Genomic DNA, 24,914 nt, shown 5'->3' with positions numbered 1-24,914 from the left:
GAGAGAGAGAGAGAGAGAGAGAGGGATTGTCTGTGGTATGCAACCAAGTGCATTTTAAGTGCCCTTGAAAATCGAGAGAGGAGAGGAGAGAGAGAGAGGAGAGAGAGAGAGAGAGAGAGAGAGAGAGAGAGAGAGAGAGAGAGTGAGTAGTAACATAGCTAGTGTTGGGCTCCTTACTGGCTGCATTGTAGACACTGTGGCAGCAACTTGCATCTCTGAAGGCTTTAGGGCGTTGATTTTTTCCATTGCCCCTTGAGGAATATGCCTCCCCTCCCCCTCTCCCCTCTCTCTCTCTCTCTCTCTCTCTCTCTCTCTCTCTCTCTCTCTCTCTCTCTCTCTCTGCAATATTGCGTCATTTCTTCAGTGCTTGTAGTCATGGTGTAGTGTATGCTTTATCTTCTAGTGTGTGTATGAGCAAATTTGTTTATTAGTTTATGAAATTTACCCGGGATATATTTCTGTCTTTAAGTTCGGTTTTGAATAACAGCTGAAAAGTATTTATTTTATCTTAAAAGGGAGATTTAAGCATATAATACAAAGAGAATGAAGATTTTTAAACTGGAGATTTAAGCATAGAATACAAAGAGAATTAAGAAAAATTTTTTTTTGGGAAAGTAGTATAGATAAATTTTTAAATATGCTATAGTATCTGATGTGCAAGAAGAGGTTTGAAATGTATGTGAGGCTTTGCCAACTGAAAAGTTATTCCTCGTTATTTTCATATTCTTTTGGGGAAGCTAAAATGGAATTGTACGTATACAGTACACTCTTCTATGATATAATATATTTTTCTATTTGCGTGTATATGTACTGTATATATAATTTTGAAATTCGGCCAAATTGTCCGTAATCCATTGCTATGGATAGGGAATGGACATATATTGTAAAATGCTTGCAATATAGCGATTTTGCAAGCCAAAATTGCATTTTGAATAAATTCAATTTATTTACACACACTTGGATGTTTTTGGAAAAGAACTATTGATAAGTTTACTTGTGTAAAGGATAATGGTGAGGAGAAGGTTTTGCAAGATGGGAGAGCAAGAAGATAATATCCTGTGGTATGAGAGAGAGAGAGAGAGAGAGAGAGAGAGAGAGAGATAATCTGAAAATCTCTAAAGAACCATCGCTATGGAACCTGAAACTAGTCAGTTATTTTGAATATTAACAAATAAAGAGTGGGTGGAGATATACTTTTAATTATTATCTTGTTGGGGTGAAAGTAAAATTATTCATAAATCCAATTTATATAGTAAGGAGTAAACATATATGTTGACACAGTTCAGACTAATAGTTCAGTAGCATAGCGAACCAATCGTTATTTTTTTTCATAAAAAGAACCAAACTTGGTGAACATTTTGAATGATGTATTCTGAATACTTCAGGATATGGAGCCACTCGAAATTGTGCCTTGGTCAGCTTTGGCAGCTCTTTTCCAAAACGGCAGCCATTCTTCTTTAGGCCCCATAAGATATGTCATTGTTATTCTTTTTGTAGGTTTCTTGTTAAAGCTGATAAGCTTTAGAGTCACTTCAGCTTTGGTATCACTTCAAAGTTGATAAGCGTTAGCATCTCTTCAAAGCTGATAAGTTTTGGCATCTCTTCAAAGCTGATAAGTTTTGGCATCTCTTCAAAGCTGATAAGCTTTGGCATCTCTTCAGCTTTAGCATCTCTCGTCAAATCTGATAAGCTTTGACATCTCTTTAAAACTAAGAAGTCTTGGCATCTCGTTAATGTTGATAACCCTTGTCATCTCGTCAAAGCTGATAAGCTTTGGCATCTCTTCGAAACTGAGAAGTCTTGACATCTCATTAATACTGATAAGCTTTGTCATTCGTCAAAGCTGATAACCTTTGTCGTCTCTTTAAAGCTGAGAAGTCTTGACATCTCGTCAATATTGATAAGCTTTGTCATTCGTCAAAGCTGATAACCTTTGGCCTGTGCATCTCGTTAAAGCTGATAAGCTTTAGCTGTAAATACCATTCATAATCTTATTCGGGTTAAGTTGAATTAACCCTTACATCTGCCATCTTGTCGGAACGGGCGAGTTGAGTTTAAAGGCGGGTTTACACGGTCGAACGGTTCGTCGAACCCGGTTGTCGAACCTGCTTATCAAACGGGGTCAGCCACAAATGCATAAGGTTTGTGGAAAATGAAGCCCCGCCCACAAAAGTCAGACGTAAAGAGACTTTCTTCGAGCCGTTCGACGAACGTGTTCGACAACCAAATACCCCGTTCACACGTTCGAACATCACTTTAAATACTTGTCTGTCGAACCTCATTCGATGAACCGTTCGACAGAGTAAACCCGCCTTAAGGTTGAAGCCGGCTTTGCTACAGAGATCGTTTAGGGACTGTTGGGATGAGCACCTTAATCGCCTTTTATAGCTCAGGCCCTGGGTAGAATATCATTAGAATGAATGAAAGCTGATTTAGAGAACAGAATCCAAAGATGATAGGGAAAGGAAATAGCCACCGGTTGGGGGTTGGGGACGCTTCCTGGGTTAAGAAATGGTTTCAGAGTGTATCCAGAATGGATTGGGAAAGGTTTTATCGATTTTTTTTTTTTTTTTAGTTTGGTGAACACTTTGATAGAAATTGTGATCTTCAAAGTCAATGAAAGAATAGCAGTTTTGTTGGTGATACAATTATGATAAGAATTAGTACATTAGTAAAAAAAAAGTTAGTTATGATAGTAATATAATTTTCACTTTGGATTCAATTTTTCCGGAGATCTTGAGTTCAGTTTCAGTTTTTCATTTTCCGGAGATGTTGAGTTTATTCATTTTTTTTTTCATTTTCCTGGAAGTTTGAAGTTTACATTAAAATGATAAGTTGATTTATATTCAATTCTTTGAAATTTAATGTTATTTCTGGCTTTTAACTGGAAGTTCTAACCTCTGAAAAAATGAATGAAAGAACCTATGTTTTATAATTCTGCGAAACATGTATAGCAAGTGGGAAAGTACTTTTTTGAAATCCGATGTTGCAAACTTTCAGGTTGAAATTTAAAGAATAATTAACAAATAAACAATAGAAAGTATGAATGGGTAAAGTAATTTTAAATTTCTTTCTAAAAAAAACATATTTGGGGAATATGTTTATGTGTTAGCATATGTTAGTTTGAAAGACTCACATACAGATTCATGTTATATTTAGAGAAATATTTTTGTCCATAAGTCGACGCCGGAAATTGCCATTAACGTTTGAAAATAGGGTGAGGTGCCAGTTGACACCGGAAGTTGTCACCTCTTGAAGATCAGGTGAGGAGGAGGAGGAGCCTTCTCGCTGGCCCTCCAAAGTTGGTCAGATCTTGACAAAGAAACTTTTTAAATAACAACAACAACAACAACAAATGCTGCCTTTTATTGTCCACAGCAGGGCAAAGGCCTCAGACATGTCCATATTGATTATTATTATTATTATTATTATTATTATTATTACTAGCCAAGCTACAACCCTAGTTTTAAAAGCAAGATGCTATAAGCCCAAGGGTTCCAACAGGGAAAAATAGCCCAGTAAGGAAAGAACATAAGGAATTACATAAACTACAAGTACTGAACAATCAAAATAAAATATTTTAAGAATAGTAACATTAAATTATATCTATCACATATAGGCTCAACTATAAAAACTTAAATAAAGGAAGAGAAATAAGATAGAATAGTGTGCCCGAGTGTACCCTCAAGCAGGAGTAGAGTGAGTGCTAACATATGCAAAATGTTAAACGCAAGAAATGACTTTTGCCTAATCTACATGAGTAGAATTACTTGTAGGTATCCATTGTGAAGTAATTACAAATGTAATTCTTGTAATTAATGTTGTGATGGTTGTAAGTCTTATGAGATAAGAATTTCTAGGTACGGAGATGCCTTGGAGGAATAATGCCCATTATTCCCCCAAGGGAGAAGCACAGGAAGTAGAATATCATCTTTGAAAAATGGGTTGTTTGTAGAGAGAAAAGGTCAATGGTCGAACATGAAATGGCCACCAATAAAATTCTGGATAGATGATTAGATAGAAGTGACAGAAAGAAGGGCGTTATAATAGTAAATGGCCTTCCCATTCAGGAAAGAAAGGAAGCAGACACAAGGTTTGGGGTAAATTATTTGTAAATGTTTATTAAGTAAATGGAATGACTGAAATTTTTTATTTTTTATTTTTTTGTGGGGGGGGGATTTAACATAATGAATTTTTTGTTTTGTTTTCGGGGAGACCATCTTTGCAATTGTATCCTTCATAAAAGAAAAGTTCGCATATATTTTTGCTTAATCAAAACATACATTTGATATTTTTTATTAAAACGTTTATATGATTATTCCTATCACCACTGGATGTGTAGTTGGCCTTGCAGTACATGACATGACCGTCAGGCAACTTTGTTCCTTTCCTGACGTAACTGTACTTGAAACTTAGCCCCCCTCCTCATCCTCCTCCTCCCCTCCTCATCCCTCTCCTCCTCCTCCTCCTCCTCCCAAGACAGAGTATGAGAGACGTTAAGGGTAGGTCATGCTCTGGTGCATCTCGTTGGTGTGGTATTGATTGTAGCAAGAATTTTCTGGTCGTTTGAAAACATGCATTTATAGTGTTCTGTCTTTCTTTTTTCCCGCTCTGGGTAATTATATATATATGTATATGTGTGTGTGTGTGTGTGTGTGTGTGTGTGTAGGTATTTTGAGTTTGGATACTTATTGGGGTAAGTAGGTTTGTGTATCGCCATGATCAGCAAAGCTGTACTAGTCAGGGCCACCTACACTAGGTTGGTTTGTTGTGAGCGATCAGACGAAAGTCTCCCCCATCACAATCCGCCGTGGCCAGCGTGGGGATTGGGATGGAAATGGCCAAACCCTAGACATGACTATGGACTTGTCCGAGATCTCTCTAAAGCAGTTTTCGAGATAGTGTCATGTGTTTATTTAAATGATAAGGGTACAATGTTTTCAATCTTAAATCTGAATATGATTGTGTAAATGTGTATGAAGAGAATATTTCCAACTGTGTTTTATTTGTTTACTGTTAGAATAACATCGACCCACCATAACACACCTTAAAACATACGGGTCTCGAAAGTAAACAAGCTCGCAGACGGGCTGAGTACGAACAGCGGTAGCGTGAGGAATGATAATAGCACTGACGATGAGACGCCTATAATATAACAGGTGCATCAATGAATGTGGGTGAGTAGAAATTATCCTCGTGGGGATGATGGGGTTGTGTGAAGAGGGGAAGGGGGGCTGTTCCTGTTGCTGCTGCTGTTGTTGCTGTTGTTGTTTAGGCTTCGTATGGAGAGAGGATTGAGATATCTGTTGCTCCTCAGACTTAAGCTATTGTTGTTGTTGTTGTTGTTATTGTTATTGTTTAGACTTCGTAGGGAGAGAGGATTGAGATGCTGTAGCTCCTCAGACTTAAGCTGTTGTTGTTGTTATTGTTTAGGCTTCGTAGGAAAAGAGGATTGAGATGCTGTTGCTCCTCAGACTTAAGCTGTTGTTGTTGTTGTTTTTTTTTTTAGGTTTCGTAGGGAGAGAAGATTGAGATGCTGTTGCTCCTCAGATTTGAGCTGTTGCTGTTTAGACTTCGTATGGAGAGAGGATTGAGATGCTGTTGCCCCTCAGACTTAAGCTGTTGTTATTGTTGTTGTTGTTGTTATTGTTGATTAGGCTTCGTAGGGAGAGAAGGTTGAGATGCTGTTGCTCCTCAGACTGAAGCTGTTGTTGTTGTTGTTGTTGTTGTTTAGACTTCTTAGGGAGAGAGGAATTGAGATGCTGTTGCTCCTCAGACTTCAAGCCGAATTCGACCTTGACGAATGAATTTAAACCGGTGGGTTTGTGCAGTCTCCGTGCGCTTGGCCGTCCTTCCTTGCAGGTACACAGACAGACACTCACGTACTGCTGCATGCCCACGCACGTACACTTGTGTGCGCATGACAACGTGACCTATGTAAGTGCATCATCCGCTTTGCATTTATTTTGAGGGTGAAGTTTTGGCTGGGATTTTCCCAATTTGGAAACTTGTATTCACGAGTTAAGGGATCGTCTTCCTTTTAAGGGGCGATGTGAATTTTACTAGCAGGTCCCCCCCCCCCTCTCTCTCTCTCTCTCTCTCTCTCTCTCTCTCCTCTCTCTCTCTCTCTCTCTCTCTCTCTCTCTCTCTCTCTCTCTCTCATTTTGATTTTTTTATAGTTCATTGATACAGGGGCAGGGCCACCTTTTGATTTCTTTAATCGATGATGTAATATTCCTCAAGACCCATTTTGGTTAACTTACTACATTTGCTATCGAGGTCAAGGGTTTAACAGAGACATTCGTTATATTCCATTTCACTTTGCTGCACTTGAGAATTTTTAATGAAGAAAACAATGATATCTGTTTATTGGGAAATCTTCGAAGGACGTTGAAAGAATTCTTGATAGCCGTAGTTTGACTGAATGAGTAACTGAGGGTTTTTTTATTCGTTTTAAGGTACAAGTGATTTTAGTAATACCAAACAAAGACGGAACCTTAGTCCTTGAAAAACTCTAGAAGAGTATTTGGAAACACGTGTTAATGTCTCAAATTATAAGGTGATTTTTCTAAGTATGTATACATTATCGTGGTGATGGGGTTTGTGTATCGACATGATCTTCAAAGCTGTACTAGCCAGGGCCAACCATACTAGGTTGGTTTGCTGTGAGCGAATAGACGAAAATCTCTCACCGTCACAATCAGCATTGGCCAGCGTGGTGATGAAAACTGGCCAACCCCAGATATGAATTTAGATGTCTTACGCCTTTGTCCTGCAGTTGATAGAAACGGCTGCATTTGTTGTTGTTGTGGTCTTTCAATGTCTTAGAGTTCTCTTGCTTGAGGGTACAGTCAGCCACACTAATCTATCTTATTCCTATTCCTCTTGCTTTTTTTCAAGTTTTTATAATATGAATATGAAAGATCTACTTTAGTGCTGTTACTGTTCTTAAAGTATTTTATATTGATTGTTCATTACTGCTCTTGTAGGTTACTTATTTCCTTGTTTCCTTTCCTCACTGTGTTATTATTTCCTGTTAGAGCCCTTGGGCTTATAGTATTTTGCTCTTCCAACTATGATTGTAGCTTAGTTACTACTACTACTACTACTACTACTACTACTACTACTACTACTACTACTACTACTACTAATGATAATAATAATAATAATAATAATGATAATAATAATAATAATAATAATCTAAGAACAAGAGGGACGTCAAGTCACCTTAATCCCAATATTAGCAGACCCGTTCTGTAGTTCAGCATTCGTTGATAATTACTAATCCATGTTCAATTCCATTATCGGTAAACGCTGAAACTGTGATTGGCCAAATCCTGCATCTCTGCAACCACATTTACCAGCCTATCCACATAAATTGTCTTTCAGTGACGAGGATTTTTGGGGATTTCCATCATAGGCTGGTGTCTGTTTTCTTTGTCACTGTGTAATTATTTGTAAATATATTCCGGTGTAAGCATTTATGAATATTCACAGCTTGTTTTCGTAATTCAATTCTGAGTTTACTTTTCTTCCCTGAATTTCGTGTAACAATTTATCTATGGGGATATTGTTTTAAGGTGGCCTAATTGATTTAGACTTTAACTCGTCAGTTACACTATAGAATTGATCCTATGTAGTTTGAGACGATTGGCGAAATGTAATCGAGGCCCTTTGCGTCAATAGGCGTAGGAAGAGATGATGATGATGATGAATTAATTTAGAGCTTATTTAAAAAGAAAATGATATGTTAATATTTATAATTGACATACCAATCAATTATAAACAACTGGTTGACACTTGTAAATCTATATCTCTTTCGGAGATTTTAAAGTATTTCTATTTTTTTTTTCATTTTTTTTTTTTTTTGCAAAACTAAAGGAAAGTCAAGCGTAGGGATAATTTTGTGCCCATGTCACTTGCTATGATGCTTAGAATATTGATAACCAAAAGTTATTTTTTTATGATATTTGGCGAATTATTCACTGTTCTCATTTTAACAGCATGAAATTTTGTTTCATTATAAGCTTACAGAGTATGATACAGCGTCTTGGAATAATGTTTTATGGGATTTTAATTGTTTATTATTATTTTCTGATATTTACGCGATAGTATGTTCCCTGTAAAATGTACTTCTAATTATACATAAAGCTTTTAGCTTCCTCAACCATTTTGAATTGGGTTTTAGGAATGCACCTAGTCCCTTTTTAAGGCCCTTAAAATTTCCTGCACACCTTCGCTAGCTGGCCCTCTCCCTCAGTCGCATGCCATCCCATTCCTCCCCTCTTCCTTATGTCTTATCTACCACTTTTCTCCTCCCCTCCCTCTTCCCTTTCCTGTGGCTTCCTCTCCCACCAGGAAAGGAACGCTCACCAGGCCAGGGGTCCGACTGTTGTTTGGTAAGCGTCAGGGATTTTTTGGAGGATGGGGGAATGAATGTTAATCCCGTGGATTACTCTGAACGGATGCCAGGGGAGAGAATTTGTCGTCATACATGGGGAGAGAGAGAGAGAGAGAGAGAGAGAGAGAGAGAGAGAGAGAGAGAGAGAGAGAGAGAGAGAGAGGGAGAGAGAGAGAGAGAGAGAGAGAGAGAGAGGAAAAATTTCACTGATAGTATCATAATTAAGTATTCTCTCATGCGCGGTTAAAGAAAAATATGTCTTGTTGAAAGTGTTTTTTAAATTACCAAGGCTGTGTTGGAGAGAGAGAGAGAGAGAGAGAGAGAGAGAGAGAGAGAGAGAGAGAGAGAGAGAGAGACAGACAGAGACAGAGACAGAGAGATTTAAGTATCGCCTAGCATATGCTGTAAAAGAAAAATATAGGTTTTGTTGAAAGTGTTTCAATTATTAGTAATAACTGTTAGCGGGCGGGTTTTTTTTTAGATTAGCAAGGCTGTGTTAGAGAGAGAGAGAGAGAGAGAGAGAGAGAGAGAGAGAGAGAGAGAGAGAGAGAGAGAGATTTTACACAAAATCTCCTAGCATGCGCAGTAAAAGGAGAATCAACAATAGTTTTTTTTTTAATATTTATAATATTAATAATATTCGGCAGCAGGGTACGAGTAATGAAACTTGCAGGGATTAACTATGTAAAAAGGTGGAAATTATTAAATTTTGGTAGGTCAAGGTTAAATGTCAAGGTCACGGTCGAGAAATAAACTGCCGCAGCGGAGGTATGCGCTCTACCGAGTGCCCCTCTCTTATATCTGTTATGTAGAAATCAATCACTTAATCCACGTGTCATTGTCCTTGTTTTAGATTGTGTTTGGGAATAAACAACACAGTTGTTGAATTGTGTTTAGAAATAAACACCATTTTTGAGATGTGTAACGGCCTGTAAACAACAAGTAGTATGGGACCTGTTTGATTGATTAGATATCTTGCATCAGGCCAGTAACAGGAGGCTGTTCATCCAAGCAGAAAAGGCTCATTAGATATGATGAAAGTAGTCAGGATCCAATCTTCTATTTCTTTTGCTTATGAGAACCTTGTTTCTCTGTGATTTTTACGTATATATATATATATATATATATATATATATATATATATATATATATATATATATATATATATATATATATTGATTTATGTGTATATATATGTGTATATATATATTTATATATATATATATATATATATATATATATATATATATATATATATATATACATACATATATATATATATATATATATATATATATGTGTGTGTGTGTGTGTGTGTGTGTGTGTTTGTGTGTGTGTGTATCATATATAAATCTAGGAAATTAGATTTCTAAACAAGAATAGACAGAGAGAGAGAGAGAGAGAGAGAGAGAGAGAGAGAGAGAGAGAGAGAGAGAGAGAGAGAGAGAGAGAGAGAGAGAGAGAGAGAGAGAGAATGGCTGTTAAAGGCTCCTTTACCCTCAACACTCAGCCATATTTCACAAGAAAGGTCGCAAAATTACAGAAACCACGTCGTTTTGGAGCCAATAACACTAGACTGGAGTGAAGGGGAATGTGTGTGAGAGAGAGAGAGAGAGAGAGAGAGAGAGAGAGAGAGAGAGAGAGAGAGAGAAGGGGGGGGTTAGTCGCAAGAGACGTAAAAGTTGGAATGGATAAAGAAAAGGAAGTGAGGTCATTATTATATAGGGAGATTTCGTTGTGTTTACTCTTCGAGTTAACCTAAAACAATCATATCTCGAACAACAATTAATTTGGGTTATCATTGAAATGTCATCAAGAGTGAAGAACGTCAGATATATCAGAAGTTCTTCAACAGCATATATAACGACCTTCAAATGAAGGAATTCCTCTCCCCCCCTGGTCTTAAGCAGATGGTAATTCTTGCTTATCATCGTTAAGCTTGGCTGCTCCCGAGATTCCTAAGGACAGGTAAATATTTCCTTACCTGGTTTCTCAAAGTTTTTTTTTTTCTTTTTTTTTTTAGTTGCTTTTGATGAGTGAGAAATTGTGGATATTGGTGTGAGGGGGTGAACATTAATGGCTGGGAATTTCAGTTCAATATTTATGATAACTTTTTCTTATTAATGACGAAATTGTAATGTTTTGATGGAGAGAGAGAGCTTTCTTACCTTGATTCGTAAAGGCGTTTTTTGTAGTGGTCTTTTATGAGTGATGAATCGTGGATATTGGTGTGAGGGGGTGATAATTAATGGCTGGGAATTTCAATGGAATATTTATGATCATTATTACGTATTAATTACAAAATTTTAATGTTTTAATGGATATATATATATACAGTATATATATATATATATATATATATATATATATATATATATTCTTTTTTTAACAGTCTTCAATGTTAGAGCAATAAAAATGTATGTTTACTTAGAGGAAATGGCTGTGATTTTAACTGGAACATTCACCATCATTATTTCTTAATTAATGAGGCTGTGAAAGTAATGAAATGAATTATAATGCTTTTAATGGAGAGCGCTTTATTTATTTATTTTTTTTTTCACATTTTATTTAGCAGTGATCAATGTACCGTTAATAGAATGGAGAGAAGAGGTTCGGTAGAAGAGTATGCCTTTGATCGAAGACATTGGGGAGGGCGCATGAGGCAACCGACCCTTTAGTGTAGGGATAACGGCGGGGAAGAAGAAGAATATACCGGTAATGAAATATATGGTTATTTTTATAGAGAAAATTTTGTTAAAATTTGTTGTACTTGTTATTTATCGTAATCACTCTTATGATTTATAATAATAATTCCATCTGTTTGAAGACTCACGGCAAAGTAACTATTTGATTGGAATTGATGGAAGAAATTTAGCAAAATCACACATATATCTATAAAATTCACAACACAAAAATAAAACATTGAATTGAATTAAATATTGGCATAATCACATTATGGAAAATAATTGTATGATCACTTACTGAAGAATGGTCTGCAAAAGATATATATTTTGATTGCTAGAAAAATATGATACACATTATAATAAGAGGGTGACACAATAACATTAAAAATGGTGATAAATCACAAAATAATATGAAGGATATTGACAAAGAAGCAATATAATTTTTATGTTAACATAAACAAGCTTAATGATAAAATATTACTATTGTTTACACCAAACAGATAATGATAATCATATTAGTACCGTTTACATAACGCAGAGGAATTCACAACAACAAAGTACACATCAAAACATTACCCAAAATATTAGTACCAATATCATACACTAGTCGGAGGGCAAGAAAAACTGGTGAAAAACGTTTTAGTTTAGGAACTTATAAAAGTAAAATGGGTGAAGAAAAATTGTGGAAATTCACTCCAAAGAAGGGATATCTCGATCTGTTTTATACTGGAAAATTAGAAGAAAATGATAACGGAACGAAGATTTTTCCAAAGTTTGGTAGAAGAGGGTTTGAAAGGCTTGAAACGAACCGTCTATATTTTAGACAGGTGGCCAGATTAGGTCAACAGGAATTTGTTTGTATTAACTGTTAAGTAGGGTCAGTTGAGAATTTTCAGATAACCTCCGATTAAAATGTTGGATTTATGATATCGTATCCTGGAAGATGATGAAAAAGGGAGGATTATTGTTGGTGGGGGGGGGGGGGGGGGGTTTGTGATTGAAACGTCCAGTGCAGTTTTTAGCCAAAGGGAAATCAACGAAAATGTTTAATTAATCACTGTGTTGAAAAAGATAGGTTGGAACGTTGGCATTCTGTTAGACAGGAATTCGAGATCCATTCAAACTCGATAGTTAATAGTAGTGTGTAACTTCACTATCCTTGTGAGCTAGGGAAAGGGTGTTTGGGGGAGCCTATAAATATCTACTGAGTCATTGACCATTGCCTGGTCCTCCTTGGTCCTAGCTTAATTGAGAAGGGCTAGAGCGTATAAGGTCAGATTCTAGGACATTGTCCTACTCCATGCTTCTGCCACTCATGATTAACCTTTAAACATTTAAACTTTTCAAAGTAAAGAGTTCGAAACTTGAAAACATGGAAAACGTTACCTGTAATTCAACAAGATAAATGAAAAGATGGTAAACTCATAAACAAAAGGATAGGGATGTTGGGTCGACGTAAGGACCACTAGCGAGCCCTGTGAATGTGAACCTTAGTGTTACAACTTTACTTAGTTTCTCTCAAATAATCATCTGACATTATTGCCTTGCGTTCGAGCACGCACTTTTTATTCTAATTTTGATATTTACGTCAACAAAAGTATTTTTTTTCCGGTACTTGTTACTCATTCATTTTTCTCCAGAAATTGATATTATAATGTTTCTGATTTTGAGCATTTATTGTTTATTATTGAATTGTGATGATATTATTATGATTTACAGTTCTTTCTATATTCAGTTAAACCGGATAATGTATTATTGGCGTCGTTACCCATTGCACGTATGACTTAACCCTTTCTTACAATCGGGTTTCTTTACCAGTGACCAACTTGTGAATAGTAGTAGTAGGTTTTTTTTTTTTTTTTTTTTTTTTTTTTACATAAATTATTATCAGATGCTCAAAGTTTATTGTTTACGTATGGAGTTTCATGTAAACAACCTGTGAAATCTTCTAGTAATAATAATTTTGATAATAATGATAATAATAATAATGAAGTGAGATGTATAGATTTGATTTTGGAATGACTTGCGTGAACTTGATCTCAGTCTTTGTTTACTTTGCAAAATGTTTACATTAATGAGTAATGAATGTGAAAATAGGACCTTTACATTGGTTGACGTCATCGGGTTAGATGGCAATCCACATTTCAGCTTTGCAAACAATAGAAACGTTGAGGGAAAGATCTATTTCATGGACCTTGGTTGAAGGTATTATAGATAACATACCAATGGAAGAATGTTTGATTTTTTTAAGATATTAGCAAAGGAAAAATAATTAAAGGTATTTCAAATAACATTTCCAACGAAAGAATGTTTTCAAGAAAGGATTTTTCCTAATGTTTGATTTGTGTTAAAATTATAGCAAAGGAAAAGAGCTGAAAGTAAAAAGAAATTAAAGGCATTATGAGTAACATTTCCAACGAAAGAATGTTTTCAAGAAAGGATTCTAATGTTTGGTTTTATTAAGATTTTAGCAAAGGAAAAGAGGTGAAAGAAGAAAAACTAGATGTATTTTAAATAACATTTCCAACGAAAGAATGTTTTCAAGTAAAGATGTCTCTACTGTTTTATTTTAGTAAAATTGTAGCAAAGGAAAAGAGCTGAAAGGAAAAAGGTTGAAGTCATTATGAATAACATTTCCAACGAAAAAAGTTTTCAAGAAAAGATTTTTCTATTGTTTGATTTGTAGTAAACTTTTAACAAAGGAAAAGAGCTGAAAGGAAAATAATTAAATGTATAAATAACATTTCCAACGAAAGAAAGTTTTCAAGAAAGGATAAAAAAAAACAGCGAAGGAGTATGCATAACAAATTTGTTAAGTGTTATTTCAAATATAAAATATTTCGTAAATATTAAGTTAAGAACCATTCAAACAACTCCGACATCCGAGCGATGAATGGGTGAAAATAACATTAAAAGTTACTATGATCAGGATTTTGAATTAGATAATGAAGTCCATTCATATGTCAGTAAGTTAGAACGAACAAAACTGGGTCAAAGAAATCCTTCTTGTCTCAATAATGAAGGAGAAAAACGGAAAATCTTTTGACAGTTAAAATAAAACAAAAAGTGAAACATTAAGAATTACAAAGATCAGGAGTTTAGATTTGTAAATGACGAACTCGCCTCATATGTCAGTAAGTTAGAACGAACAATACTGGGTAATATGAATCCTTCATGTCTCAATAATGAAGGAGAAAAACGGAAAATCTTCTGACAGGTAAAATAAAACAAAAAATGAAACATTAAGAATTACAGAGATCAGGATTTTAGATTGGAAAATGACGAACTCGCTTCATATGTCAGTAAGTTAGAACGAACAAAACTGGGTAAAAAGAATCCTTCTTGTCTCAATAATGAAGGAGAAAAACGGAAAATCTTCTGACTGTTAAAATAAAACAAAAAATGAAACATTAAGAATTACAAAGATCCTGATTTTAGATTGGAAAATAACGAACTTGCTTCATATGTCAGTAAGTTAGAACGAACAAAACTGGGTAAAAGGAATTCTTCTTGTCTCAATAATGAAGGAGAAAAACGGAAAATCTTCTGACAGTTAAATAAAACAAAAAATTAAATCTCTAGAATCCTTGAATGGAACGAGATTCAAAAGGGAACATGCAACAAAAATAAAGGTTTGAACTTATAAATCGAACAGCTGAGACGAGTCTCACTGCTGTCGGGATATATATATTTACTTTGTCATTGATGGAAGGGTATCTATAGTTGTTGCCGCCATCTTGAGAAGCCTAAGGTAGTGGAGTAAGAGTGTCAGTACAACATACTGTCATGTTTGTGGCCAGCTATTCAAAAAAAGAGTTAAAATCTAGACTAGAATATTAGATTGGAAGTTATTTTATCTTAAATCAAATATATTCTTGTTTAATGAAACTTAAAATGAATTATTTCAGTTAATTGTTGTTATTAAATGCTAAATGAATATCAGGAATTAACAAAATTGCAGTTTGAGAAACTTAAAATGAACTATTTTAGCCAATTATTGTTATTAAATGCTGAGAAAATATGAGGAAATAACAATATTGCAGTCTGAGAAACTTAACATAAACTATTTTAGCCATTTATTGTTATTGAATCCTAAGAAAATATGAGGAAGTAATAAAATTGCAGTCTGAGAAACTTAACTTTTTCAGCCATTTATTGCTAAAAAAAATATGAGGAAATAGAATTGCAGTTTGAGAAACTTAAAATGAACCATTTCAGCCAATTATTGTTATTAAATGCTAAGAAAATAAGAGCAAATAACAACATTACAGTCTGTGAAACTAAGAATTAACTTTTTCAGCCAATTATTGTTATTAAATGCTAAGAAAATATGAGGAAATAACAAAATTGCTGTCTGAGAAACTTGAAATAAACTTTTTCAGCCATTTTTTGCTATTAATGCTAAGAAAACATGAGGAAATAACAGAATTGCCGTTTGAGAAACTTAAAACGAATTGTTTCAGCCAATTATTGTTATTAACTGCTAAGAAAATATGAGGAAATAACAGAATTACAGTTTGAGAAACTTAAAATTAACTATTTCAACCAATTATTGTTATTAAATGCTTAGAAAATATGAGGAAATAACAAAATTACAGTCTGAAACAATTCTTTTTAAATAGATATTAGAAATAAAGAAGATTAAATATTGAAAAAGCCATTAATAGCCATTTATTATGAATTGAATTTTTGTTAATTAAGCCATTTATTGCCAAGGAAAAAGGCAATGAACATACGTTATTTTATAGCTGGAGCAGAAATGTAGAATAAATAGATAAATAAATAAAGGATTCACCTTCTGTATTACCTTAAAAGATACTAAGAAAATTAAATAAAGGATAATTTGTGATTAATAATCAGCAAAAAAAAAAAAATTTTTTCATAAACAAACAAATGAATAAAAGATTCACCTTCAGTATTACCTTAGAAGATACAAAAAAGATAAAATAAAAGATAATTTGGGATTAATGATTAACAAAAAAAAAAAAATTTCAAGTTTTCTGATTATTTTGAGAAAGAATTTAAGTATATTTTCTCTGAGAATAGTTACCATGTTGGTGACTGCATAGTTTCCTATTCGAAATATTTTGCGGATAATTGTAGATTGAATTAAAAATTTAACCTTTGTAAAAGGCATTAAAATGAATTATAGAATAATTACCAAATGAATAAAAGAAAATAAGATAAATTATAAGTTATATAAACCCAATATTATTGCATGATGTCAAGTAGAAATTACTGATATCGAAGCTAATGAATGACTAAGATGAAATTCATATGCACACGAGATATTATGAAGATAAACCAGCATAAGATTTTTTTTTTTTCAAGTAATAAACCTAAATTCCATTTTTAAATTTATCTTTCTTTTGCAGTCACCTGAGTTTTGAAAGAAAATGTTTGCAAAGGGGGGGGGGGGAAGAATATTTCAAGTAATTAATTTTTAATGAATCTCATTCTAGAATTACTATATAAATATATATATATATATATATATATATATATATATATATATATATATATATATATATCTTGTTTAAACTAAAAATTATATGCATGTTAAAAATAATATGTATGCAAAAACCTTAGCGTATATTTATCAGATACATATGCATGATATAAACAATTGCTTACAGGTATTTCAAAGATTCTGTTGCATTACTTATAATAAAAGAATTCTGTGATTATAGTTATTGTTAAATGAAGAAATTAAGCCTTATCTAGTTTTAATATTTTAAGATCCTTTTAAGCTTTTATGTTTTTATCTTTTTATATTAAAAAGTTGATGTTTGTAAATATTTACCAATTACAGGAAATTTTTTAAAGTAGCATTATTTTTTCTTGTTGTGCTTTTGTCATTATAATTGTATTACTTGTAAAAGGTATCACATATGTGCTATACAATCTTGAGTTTAAGATAAAGAAAAGATTGACTTTACATTATTTCTGTTTTCCTGGAGTTCAATGTTGTCAGTTTTTCTAATATTTCAAGAATTTAGATGTGGTAGTTGCTATGCCCCTATCAGCAATATTTTTTTTTTTTTAAATAATTTTTAGGTGTTTTGCTTAGTAATGGTTTCGTTTACTTTCTTCGGTGTTGTTATTTTTTAACGAAAAGTACGATGGGTATGATGACTTAATTCTCATTACTTATGAAATAATATGATTTTAGAGACCATTAATTCTTCTTTCTTCTTCTTCTACTACTTTTATTATTATTATCATTATTATTATTATTATTATTATTATTATTATTATTATTATTATTTTATTATTATATTTTCGTACAGTCTTAGTATATAATTGTTGTAGCCTATTGGAAACGCCCTTGCCTGACGTTGTGCTGGACTGAGGTTCGAGACCCGTTTAAACTCGAATGTATCTTGTAGTGTCCCTTGCCTCTGCCATTCAAGAGCGCCTTTTAAACCGTATTTTAGATGTTTCACTGAAAAGCAAGCTGGATATCATCGTAGGTCCTACTTATTTGACTCCTTTAATAATCTCGTCATTGTGTTTGCATTCACACAACACTTCCTTGTGCCTCAGTCAGCCAGAGATGATGTCATCTTAACAGGGTATCGTACATGCCCGATTTACCTGCTGAGTCATCAGCAGTCAATGGCTGACCCTCCCTGGTCCTAGCTTGGGCGCTGATCATACGTATATATGATCAGTCTCTAGGATATTGTCCTGCTAGATAATTGTCACTGTTCCTTGCCTCTGCCATTCATGAGTGATCTTTAAACCGTATTTTAGATTTGTTTCACTGAAAAGCAAGCCGGATTTCATTCAGTCTAGGTGTTATCTATTTGACCCCTTTAATAATCTTGTCATTGTGTTTGCATACACACAACATTTCATCAACAATCTCGTCATTGTGTTTGCATACACACAACACTTCCTCGTGCCTCAGTCAGCAAGAGATGACGTCATCTTAACAGGGCATCGTACCTGGCCGGCGAGAAGTGTCCATCCTACCCAATGAGTTCTCCAGAAAGCCATAAGCCTTAGAGCCTTGCCATTACCAAGTGATGGGTCTACCTCTTCTGTCTCTGTGGCACAGACACACAGACATTGGACGTTAACTATCCTTAAAAGAACGCTTATTCTTCCTTTTTTCGCTTTGATGATGTATTCTGGGAATTTTGTTAGTGCTAAGGGCAATGTTTGCCTATCAACTCTTGTTTTTATGTATAAATTATAAAGTCTATGTCAATTTCTCATTCGTTTGATATTAATTTTTCTTATCGAATTCAATATCCAATTTTTTATCTCTATCTCATATTTTTTTCTATTTTTGTTTCTTTAAAATCGACCGTTTCCATTATGTCTCATCTTCAAATTATCTCTCTATATTTGTTTGTGGTAATGACGAGTGTATATCTATCAATTTCCTTTATTCCCTGCACTGTTAAAAAACAGTAATTTTATAGGAATTCTTCGTAAATATATACTGTACTTAGCCGTATTTCAGTAAAATACAGGCGATCGTAATTTTGTACCGTACTTTGTTATTATCTTTTACGGGTTGGTGACCGTAATATCACTCCTTAACGTCAATATATCCTTTATTAAAACGGTAAATGCCTGGCAACATTTATTCCAGGAATTTTACCGTTTTTTACGGCAAATTTTTAACAGTGTGCATTTATATTTATTCTATCTTTCACCTAGTTACCAATTCCCCAGACTTCTCTTATATTTGCTTCCCATCTTCTCCGAGCATCCCAAGGGACAGTGCCCTCTTCTTCCTTCTCTCTTTCCTCGTCTCTTCCTCTTCCTTCTCTCTTTCCTCGTCTCCTCCTCTTCCTTCTCTCTTTGCTCATTTCCTTTTCTCCCTTCTCTCTTTCCTCGTCTCCTCTTCTTCCTTCTCTTTTTCCTCGTCTCCTCTTGCTTTCTTCGTCTCCTCTTCTTCCTTCTCTCTTTCCTCGTCTCCTCTTGCTTTCTTCGTATCCTCTTCTTCCTTCTCTCTTTCCTCGTCTCCTCTTGCTTCGTTTGGTTTCAGATCACCTGGGTTCCAGAACTTCCAGCGTGGCCACGGGTCCATCCCTGGACCAGCCCTGGTCCAGCCTTGGTCCCCATCGGCCACTCCCACAATTTGCCCTCTACGGATGTCAAATGGCGGATTTTACGGCTTCCCACGCTAGATAATAGCGTTCGATACTTAATAATGCGATATAATTCTTTTATAATTTATTGATTAAGAGTCAAGTTTTATTCACTAATCAATAAGTTTCACTTATCTAACTGTCTATTCGAGCTTCGACGCAGGATATTGATTTATCCAGTTTCGGTGGTCAGTCAGGTATGGATAAATCCTTAACGTAGCGTTGCGTAATGCAATGGGTTCTGTACGAGTGTGTATGTGTCAGTAGCATACTTGACATAGAGAAATGGCGAGATGGTTTGAATAAATTGAAATCTGGAAAAAAAAACTTTCACAAACATACGAAGGGTTAGGGGATGTGAGCCAGTCAGTTCATTGCAAAAGGTTGCATACCTTCTGGTTAATCGAGTGAAAGCACTTTTCTATATGGAAATTGAAACGACTATGTGTGTGTGTATATATATATATATATATATATATATATATATATATATATATATATATATGTATATATATATATATATATATATATATTTACACATATATATATTTATACTTACACACACACGCACACACACACGCACACATATATATATATATATATATATATATATATATATATATATATATATACACATATATATATATATATATATATACATATATATATATATATATATATATATGTACATATATATATATATATATATATATATATATATATATATATGTACATATATATATATATATATATATATATATATATATATATATATATATATATATATATATATGAACCATCTTAGCGTAGTGTTTTAGTCACATACAATTTAACTGTGCAGAGACTGTGATTCTGCTTAAACGACTACTATGCAGAGGTTATATCACTTTTTGAGTGCTATAGGATCTCTATATTAGTTTACAGTATATAGACATAAGTATATATATGTATATATATATATATATATATATATATATATATATATATATATATATATATATATATATATATAGTATGTGTCTATAAATGTGTACATTTTTATATGCTTAGACATATAAAACTCTAAAATAAAATAGCCGTAAATTATAGATTACAGTTCCCTGGGTCCATTTCCGATCGATAGCGCTACCTATCACTGAAGCATCGATCCGAGACACAGGCTAAAACACCCATCGTCACAACAAGTTCGATTTCTCCGTCGTAAATCTAAAGTGTCGATAAAAAGAACCAGCTTTTGTACTCGCAGTCGTTTCGGGACATCTGCTGCTGTGGGGACGAGTACAAGAAATATCAAGGACACCAATAAGAGATTTAGAAGCTTTAGTTATCCTTTGTTATTATTATTATTGTTGTTGTTGTTATTTATTATTATTATTATTTTTAATATTATTATTTTTATTATTATTTTTTTATGATTATTATTATTATTATTATTATTATTATTATTATTATTATTTTTATAATTATTATTATTATTTTTATTTTTATTGTTATTATTTTTATTATTATTTTTATTATTATTATCATTATTATTATTATTATTATTATTATTATTATTATTAGCATTTCTATTATTAGCTAGGCTGCAGACCTAGTTGGAAGAGCAGGATGCTATAAGCCCAGAGGCTCCAACAGGGAAAATAGCCCAGTGATGAAAGGAAACAAGGAAAAAGGAAATATTTTAAGAACAGTAATAACTTTAAAATAATTTTTTCCTATATAAACTATAAAAACTTTAACAAAACAAGAGGAAGAGAAATAAAATAGAATAGTGTATCCGATTGTACCCTCAAGCAAGAGAACTCTAATCCAAAACATTGGAAGACCGTGGTACAGACGCTATGGCACTACCCAAGACTAGATGTTTGGTATCCCTAGATGCTAGTCTTTTTTCCCTTTTTAGATTTTGATATAGATGAATATAAGTAAGTTTGTGTAATACTGTTTTAAAATTATTTATTAAATTATGAGCCATGAGAACTCTCTCTCTCTCTCTCTCTCTCTCTCTCTCTCTCTCTCTCTCTCTCTCTCTCTCTCTCTCTCTCTCTTGGACTTAGTCTTTTTTACCTTTTTAGATTGTGATGTAGATAAATGTAAGTTTATGTAATAGTATTCTAAAATTCTTTTTAGTGTTATAGCTCATAAGAATCTCTCTCTCTCTCTCTCTCTCTCTCTCTCTCTCTCTCTCTCTCTCTCTCTTGGACTTAGTCTTTTTTACCTTTTTAGATTGTGATGTAGATAAATGTAAGTTTATGTAATAGTATTCTAGTGTTATAGCTCATAAGAATCTCTCTCCTCTCTCTCTCTCTCTCTCTCTCTCTCTCTCTCTCTCTCTCTCTCTCTCTCTCTCGTACAAGCATAATTGCAGAAGTTTTATACAATATCTTTATCTACCCTGTGAATTGATAGAGTAAAATGTCTTGCAGCCTTTGCATAACGCCTCATATATCAGAGTTTGAGACACAATAGGAGAACTCTCTCAGAGAAAGACGTAAGGAGAAATTATACGTTTTGGAATGAAAACATTAATGCAAAGTGCGAGAATTTAATTATAAGTTTGGAGTTCATAATTGTCATATTACTGCGGCGAGTTCTCCGTTGGAATCTTCTCACGCGTCTATTTTTCCAGCATAAGTCTTGCCTTTAAAAACAAAGTTTTAGGCCTATAATTTTATTCCTAATTTTATTAATAAATATTTTTATATATTTTTTATTTACCTACTTATAAAATGAATGTATTTGTAATTGTAGTAGTTGGTCTCAATTCTTATTACCTACATAATGCACGAATGTATTTGTAATTGCAGTAATTGAACTCAATTCTTGTTACCTATATAATACACGAATGTATTTGTAATTGTATTAGTTGGTCTCAGTTGTTATTTATTGTATTTTATAAGGTTTTTTGTAAGCACGTGATACACGAATATAATTGAGAGCCATATTTTACCAATAACTGTTAATATTCTTTTGTAAAATTCGACGTAACTCCAAAAACGGTGGCTATCGTAGTTAGGACGATAAATTGCAATATCGAGGGGCACAAACAGTCTGCTTACTTCCTAGATAAACCATTTCCTATAGTATACGTATAAGGAAGAAAATTAGAATTCCTCAATCATGATAAAACGATGTCCTGGTATATCAAGTATTCTTGAGATTGCTTACCTCCGCGCATTGAAAATGCATGCACACTCGGGGCACGCACTAGCTGCTTTGGTGTAATAAAAAAAAAGGGGGGGGGGGGAGGGGGAAGAAAAAGGTTTGGCTGCTTTGAAAATGAAAATGTTCTCGCAATTTTACTCGAGAAAGTGTTATAGTTAGAAGTTCACACCATATTTGACAATTTTGGCGTTTAAATATATTTCGTACTAGTAATGTTCTTGGCAAACTTAGAAAAATAGTACAATTTCCTGCTAAAATCTTTTGGAACCATGTAATGAGTTTGGCTGCTTTAAGAATAAAAATGTCCTCGTAATTTTACTCTTGAAAGTGGTTTGGATAGAAGTTCAACCCATATTTTATAACTTTTGCGTTTAAATATATTTCGCAATAGTAATAGTATTTTTTGTGAGATTACACATTTCAGATGTTATGCTATATGGTGATTATGGTATGTTTGATAAAACCATAAAAAAAAAATACAAAATCTATGAATTTGTTTCAGAGGAATATTGATGTGATGCAAATTTGAATATAAAACTGGATCATTAGAGCCTCATTAGGTCAAAATTACATGATTGTGAGACCCTTTCTCAAGACATACATTATAGAGCTCATCGTTGTTATTAGATGAGGAAGATTGTAATTCATAATTAGTACTTTAACTGTAAATCTTTCCTTGCAATCTTAACGCAGCTGACGTAATACAACGAATGTATCAGCCAAAAACCAAACAATTATTATGAATGCTTGTGGTTACCTATTGGTAACGTCCCTGACTGGGGTTCAAATGCCGCTCAAATTCGTTAGTGCCTGTAGTATCTGCTAACTCACCATCCTTGTGAGCTAAGGATGAGGGGTTTGGGGAGCTATAGGTCTACCTGCTGAGTCATCAGTTGCCATTACCTGACCCTCCCTGGTCCTAGCTTGGGTGGAGATAGTGTTTGGGCGTTGATCATATGATATATGGTCAATCTCAAGGGCATTGTCCTGCTTGCTAGGTTTATGTCACATTTCCTTGCCTCTGCCATCCATGAGCAGTCTTTAAACCTTAAATCTTTGGCTGGAGGGTACAAAGTTCACAATCAAAATAATAACAAGAGCCACGTCCGGCAAATCAAATTTCATTTCCATGAATTTAGTGCATTTCAAGTGTAGCTGAAAGACATTTTCACTGATGAAGAATCAAACCCTTCTTCTATTTAAAGGTTTCATTTTATTCCCTCTCCTCCTTCCAAGACAAGAGATCCTCTCTCTGTCTCAATCTACACAAGGGAGCACTCCCGTCCTTCACAACCACTAGGGTAGTACCCCCAGGGTATCCCCAACCCTCCCTCATGCCCATGATACGCATGGCACGACTTCCATTCCTGGTAAACAATGTCTTATCTAACTCTTCCTTCCTGACTCCGAAAACAATGAATAGTGATATCACCCTCATCATTCATCATCATTCATCATCTTTTCAGCCTTCCAACCGTCCTTCGTTTTTATAGTTTATATATGAAAGATGTAATTAAATGTTGTTGCTGTTCTTAAAATATTTTGTTTTGATTGTTTATTACTTGCAATTTATTTATTACCTTGTTTCCTCTCCTCACTGGGATATTTTTCCCCTGTTGGCTTGTAATAATAATAATAATAATAATAATAATAATAATAACTTCGACATTCCATAGGGCCTGCCAAAGATGTCTGGGTCCAAAATTGTAGATGTTGATCTATGATAATGTCATCTCTTCAGTGATATAAATAGCATCATATCCTCGGATACACTATAATACCGATCATCTCGTCATACGGAAATGAAAACTGAATAAACAAACAAGCATTAAAAGCATTTTGTGATCATGCCTTGTAATACATTACAATAACAATGCCCAGTCAAGGTTCTGTGTCGGAGGTCCTCTAGTTTACCTCCAACCACAATCTGGCCCTGATTGAATAATTCATTTCCGTTTTCATTATACAATCGATTTCTGTGAGAGGGACTGCGGTAATGCTGCTTTGTTCTCTCTCTCTCTCTCTCTCTCTCTCTCTCTCTCTCTCTCTCTCTCTCTCTCTCTCTCTCCTGTTTGTTTGTTACTTATAATTTTTGAATGGGTCTTACGCTTGATAATCCAAATCTCTCTCTCTCTCTCTCTCTCTCTCTCTCTCTCTCTCCTCTCTCTCTCTCTCTCTCTCTCTCTCGTAATTTTTGAATAGGTCTTACCCTTGATAGTACAAAAAGCGCGCGCTCTCTCTCTCTCTCTCTCTCTCTCTCTCTCTCTCTCTCTCGTAATTTTTGAAGGGGGTCTTGCCCTTGATAATCCAAAAAGGTCCCCATATGCTAACACAATTTGGATTATATGGGCTTGAATTTTTTTGCTGTTTGTGTACGTGTGAGCGCACGGCAGGAGGGTGAGAGGAGGGTGAGAGTAGATGCGGGAAGGATTAGTATGGAGGGGAGAGGAGGGCTTTGCAGGACTTAGAGTAAGACCTATTTTGTATGTGTAATAAGTCAGGGGCTCTCAGCTCTCCTAAAATTGCAAATGGGAACGTAGCTCACTTATGAGGCCT

At 34.2% G+C, this 24,914-nt stretch overlaps 1 protein-coding gene and 1 long non-coding RNA gene across 6 annotated transcripts in view; one reads left to right on the top strand and one right to left on the bottom strand.

Moving 5' to 3' along the window:
- Positions 1-24,914, top strand: part of LOC137619636 (uncharacterized) — a 300,875-nt gene that overhangs the window by 156,728 nt on the left and 119,233 nt on the right. The window lies entirely within an intron of this gene.
- The window catches only part of LOC137619635 (SET and MYND domain-containing protein 4-like), a 227,298-nt gene that overhangs the window by 98,833 nt on the left and 103,551 nt on the right, over positions 1-24,914 (bottom strand). For 4 of the 5 annotated variants that reach the window (XM_068349827.1, XM_068349830.1, XM_068349828.1 and 1 more), the window contains exon 2: positions 14,781-14,831. The exons of the other annotated variant lie outside the window; for it this stretch is intronic. In XM_068349827.1, the coding sequence (XP_068205928.1) occupies positions 14,781-14,821 (41 nt within the window). In that variant the 5' untranslated portion in view covers positions 14,822-14,831. The remainder of the gene's footprint in view (positions 1-14,780; positions 14,832-24,914) is intronic. 5 annotated transcript variants of the gene reach the window in all.

Source organism: Palaemon carinicauda, chromosome 26 (genome assembly GCF_036898095.1).
Source record: "Palaemon carinicauda isolate YSFRI2023 chromosome 26, ASM3689809v2, whole genome shotgun sequence".
Classification (NCBI taxonomy): domain Eukaryota; kingdom Metazoa; phylum Arthropoda; class Malacostraca; order Decapoda; family Palaemonidae; genus Palaemon; species Palaemon carinicauda.
The sequence above is the reverse complement of the archived record's forward strand: the minus strand, read 5'-3'. Positions and strand labels throughout refer to the sequence as shown.